Source organism: Ciona intestinalis, unplaced genomic scaffold, assembly GCF_000224145.3.
Source record: "Ciona intestinalis unplaced genomic scaffold, KH HT000124.2, whole genome shotgun sequence".
Lineage (NCBI taxonomy): Eukaryota > Metazoa > Chordata > Ascidiacea > Phlebobranchia > Cionidae > Ciona > Ciona intestinalis.
Genome location: NW_004190446.2, coordinates 256434 through 261265, shown reverse-complemented (window position 1 = coordinate 261265; position 4832 = coordinate 256434). Strand labels below are relative to the sequence as shown.

The following is a 4832-nucleotide window of genomic DNA, read 5'->3' as shown; positions in this document are numbered from 1 at the left end:
GCGAGCAAATATATATTGCCTTCGAAAAGCTGAACGGCTTATAGATCTGAAGACTTATTTTTTACATCATTCTTTCATTCTCATAACAATATTTGTATCTCTTCGAATGAAGTAGCAAAGATCAAATTAAAACAGCTAAGAATAAATGAATCACTCCAGTTCCCACCTACGAAGATGTAATACACTGCTGACTACACAGAATGATTTGGTTTGTCAATGTTTTATTACATCTCAATTCGACGCATTAATGAGGAAACAGTTGATGAATTGTCACAGAAAAGTCTTAGATCGAAACACGAAGGCACTTGGTTCGAATCCCACATTCGGTGGTGATATAGTAATGAAACTTGCCAGCAAGAAAAATAAATCAACCCAAAGTCTGTATAAAACACAGTTTTGGGGGATATTTAAATCACACGTAAAGCTAGAATAACTTGTTATTGTATGTACATTGGGATTCACGTTGATGATCCCCTGCTTTCATTTTCTGTGCTTGGATTGCGCAAATACTCGGTACTCAAGACCTCTGGATTAGTTTCGAATTTCCGCCGGGTTTCGGGAGTTGAATCGCCGTTGGCGTTTCTGGAAGTCCCGATGTCTGCGCTAGGTCTATGAAGCTGGTTGTACGGTCTTGTGGAATCCGGGGAAAGATGGTCGTGCTCGGAATCCGTGGAAGACTCACTTTGTTGCACCTTCAGGTAAAAGTAATTATTAAATAAGACATATTTCATATTTATCTAAGTTAACTGGGAATGGTATCCTAATGACATTATTATGTTGGAGTAGTTTAATTAATCCTGACATATATTAGGTTGGGGTAGGATGAACACCGTTAGCGCTTAATATCCCACATTTTGTACTCGTGTTTTTAACAATTTAAAGGTGTAAGGAATTGAAAAACCATCTTATCCCTAATCTATGAATATATGAAGTTTGGTTCTTGTAAAAAAATACAATGTTTTACATTATTTAAATTTCTCGAAGAAATATTTCTGCTTGATTATTGTTCCAATGTTGTGTGTTTTCAAAATGATGTCGGTAAATTTTTAAGTTATTAAGTGGGTTAACGAGTTGTATGTGGTATATACATATGTTTTAATAATATATATACATATATTTTACTTAATTAAAAATTTTCAAAGCTATATTTCTGGTTTAGTTATTTTTTACGTGTTATGTGTTTTTTAAATAATCTCAGTATTACAGAGAGGAGAAAACTGGTTGTGGATTATTAGGTTCGGAGTTGTTACACATGTACAACACATGTTTGTAACACATGTGGCGGCTTTCATCTCAAGGTGTAGTCTTCCCGCCCCAATGACGCGTTTCAACATAAACAAAACATAAAATATTTTCGCTTTCGTTCCGAACGCTTTGAACGCGAAACGTCGACACTTAACATCTATCCTGTCCCCTTTACCCGCACCTGCTCGCTCACGTTTGATCTACAATTACCTCCACGCTTTAACTACAACCTGGAAATTTTAATCTTTATCAAAATGGCGGAGATTTTTACGTAGCCGGTGTCACAATGATCCGTATATGACGTAGTACAGCGATTATTACAAAACCATCATTTTAAATTAAGGATCTTTTTTATTTGTTTAGATTTAATTTGTGAAAATCATTCTTTGATGCGTTATTAGTTCAAAAGGACAACAAATAATAAAACGTAGTAAATATCGACAGTATGTATGCAGGAAAACAATTTTTTTTACTACATTTATGTACACGTTTTCATTTAAACTTAGTGGCCACTAATGGGTTATCCAAATTGTCGCCCATTCATAAAACAGCGGGCACGAGGTGTATGAAACAGAACACCCGATTTATAACGACTACCGTTACCACGCCACACGAGAATAACAAATAACATTCATTTATTTGTTCAACCATTTACCTGTTTCTTCCATTTCATTCTCCGATTCTGATACCAAGTTTTTACTTGTAGTTGCGTGAGGCCCAAAGCATCGGCTAACTCCATCCGATCGGGGGTGGAAAGATATTTTTGTCGCTCAAAACGCTTCTCAAGCGAAATTAATTGAGATTCGGTGAATACGGTTCGGCTTCTGTTAAAAATCATAAATTTACTTAAAAATTAGCACAAATGAAACAGATTTTATTTTCCTATTCGATTAAAGTAACAAAGAGTATGTTTACCTACGTATTAAGAACGAAAGGGCATTGTGTTAAATACGCCATCAAATGTTTTTATTCGTAGCCTTTTTTTATAAAAAAAATATAATAAATATCAGTTGTAGGAGTTTTTTGTTTCTAGGTTAAGATTAAAATAGATTTATATTTTTATTCATGTTGTTCCCAGTGCAACAAACAACTCAAAATGCTCTTTTTTGCTCCCCTGAATGCATTAAAAAAAACAAATTTATAAAAGCAGAATGGTCATCACTGATAATAATTAATGCGCGTAAAATTTAAATTTCTGCGGCGCCGTTGATTGGTTAAATTTCTTCGCAATTGTGTCGTAACAAACGTGTAAACCAGTAGTAGGAATGGCAAGTTCAGTTGTAATGCAACAGTTTATTCATGTTAAGTTGTTTTAGGGGAGATTTACGCTTAATGCGTGATAAAATATATGGCACATTCAACAATGAGCAATTATATAAATATTTGCAGTTCGTATACCGCGTTATAGTTTCGCTTTAGCAGTATCGTGTTTACAGTTTATGTTTAGTCATTATAAGTTCTGTTAAGACAGTTTTAGGTTGCGATTAAATGTACAAAATTACACAGTATATTTACAGGTTTAGTGTACAAGTTACGGTTTAACTATCTGACCTGCGACATTTTCTCGAGCTACCGGATTGTTCGGCAAATTGAAGGAATCGGTCTCTTAGTAAAAGTTGGTTGTACAAGGAGTTTGTTGCAAGGGGCACAGAAGGATATAAGCTCATCATATCGGCAGCTGCTGTGTGGTAAGGTGTGGTATACTGGTTAGAAATATACTATGCACTTTGTAGTTTTTATACGTAATATACTGCCCATATATATGATACGGTTTTCTTCATTGCAAACCAGAACATGTAGGATATATTATACCATAGAATACGAGTTGGCTTTCAGGCACTATAAAATTATTTTTTGTTAAAAAACTAACGTTTTGTATGTAATGTACTTCTTTTTTTTTGTAGCAGAAAGAAGATTATTTTAAGTGCAGGGCCAATATCTGTAACTCACCTCTGTTAAGTAAATAACCAGTATTTTGTGGCATAAAGTTCATCCCGAAGTTCATGAAAGGTGATAACGTGTAGGGGATGCGGGGAGCCAAGGATCTCTGATGTAGATGCTCCTGGATGCTTCTTGGGATGATCCCTTGCATCCCAAATGATGGGGAAATATCGGGGGGAGTTGATGGACTCGGGGAGGGTGAGAAATGATCTCTTTCCAACTTCATCTGAAAGGTGGGGAATTAAACTTTAATTTAGACAGTATAGTTTATTTTTGTGGTTTGGTACGCGGGATTTTGACGTAAGAAAATACATTGAGTAGTGTGGGGTAAGATGGATACCGGTCGGATATAATATCCATTATTTTCTAAGTGTTTTAACAACTAAAAACGCTCTTTTAGGTCATGAAAATACGATCAAGTGGTTCTTTAAATATTAATAAAAAGTTAAAACTCCAATGTCTTTGTATGGCAGACGAAAAGTTAGCATAAAGGTTTTTTATATAACGAAAGAGACAAATCTGTTACATTCTATATTCTGAAACAACTAACTCACCTCCGGATGTTCTTGTTTAAATGTAGCTTTTCCTCTCAACAGATCATCGATACGAAACGAAGTTGATCGATTCATCTTTCTCGAACTTAACGGAGATCGAGGGAATATTACGTCACAACCGTTCGACATTGTAAGTTTATTAATTATGTATCCTGGAACAATTTAAAAAGTAATTTTAGGGTTTTATGTTTGTTAAAAATCAATTTAATAATAAAATTAAAAAAAATTTTCTTTATTATTTTTCCTTCTAAATTGATTTTCACTTCTCTTAAACTTAATAAAAATTTAACTTAAAAGCAATAATTTCTCTGTTATAATTAAAAACACCTTTATTTTTAAAATATACACGTCTCCCAATTTATGCTGCGTATTTAAGCTGATCAATTTTAAAATGCGACGTTAATGTTATATCCCCATTCCCCACTAACTAAATGCGCGAATGTGACTTAAAATAGGCGACCCTCACTTGACACCGGCGACCCAGCACCTAAACTGTCGCAGACCAATGTCCATGAATACGTGAAGCATCCACGCGCCCCATGTATAACCCCGCCAACCTTTTTCTCGCACGTGTAGTTGCGAGCGACCGGAAATATTTACTCGCAGTTTAGCTGCTTAGAATTTACGGAGTGGGCGAAAATATTACGATCCATAATATTATGTTGGAGATGGGGCAGATATTTTAAACTGTATTTTTATTTATATACAGATATGGCCTATTTAATTATCTTAACCCAAATTTACGTCATTTATTTTGTTAATACCTATTTTCTAAACATACTTTAACAAATAGCATAATATCACTTAGATTTATTTTATTTAATCTCGTTGCATGATGAGCAACGAGCATGTTTAAAGACCCGGATTGGTATGTTGTTACATTATTTATTCGCGTAACACAAGTATCGTAACGAAAAGCTTATTTTATTAATAATTAAACCAAAAACACGCGTGGCAATGACAACTTAAAAGCCAAAATAACCGCCAAAACTTGAATTGAATCGTCACAATGGGAATTCATTTGTAACAATGTTCGTTTAAATTCAAAATTTCATCAACGCTTATATATACACACGCTTGGACACAATCGCA

The 4832-nt window shown here is 34.4% G+C and overlaps 1 protein-coding gene across 2 annotated transcripts; it reads right to left on the bottom strand.

The window, feature by feature from the left end:
• Positions 1 to 204: 204 nt before the first annotated feature.
• LOC778552 (homeobox protein BarH-like 1b) lies at positions 205 to 3915 on the bottom strand. 2 transcript variants are annotated; one of them, XM_026838897.1, is made up of 5 exons: positions 3741 to 3915; positions 3196 to 3412; positions 2797 to 2926; positions 1901 to 2069; positions 205 to 692 (listed from the first exon to the last, which is right to left on the bottom strand). In XM_026838897.1, exons 1-5 carry the CDS (start codon positions 3867 to 3869, stop codon positions 459 to 461), a joined length of 879 nt encoding a protein of 292 aa, XP_026694698.1. In that variant the 5' UTR covers positions 3870 to 3915; the 3' UTR covers positions 205 to 458. The 2 variants fall into 2 exon arrangements, with proteins under 2 accessions (XP_026694698.1, XP_018671551.1); XM_018816006.2 differs by having other exon boundaries at positions 2797 to 2923.
• Between the last annotated feature and the right edge of the window lie 917 nt (positions 3916 to 4832).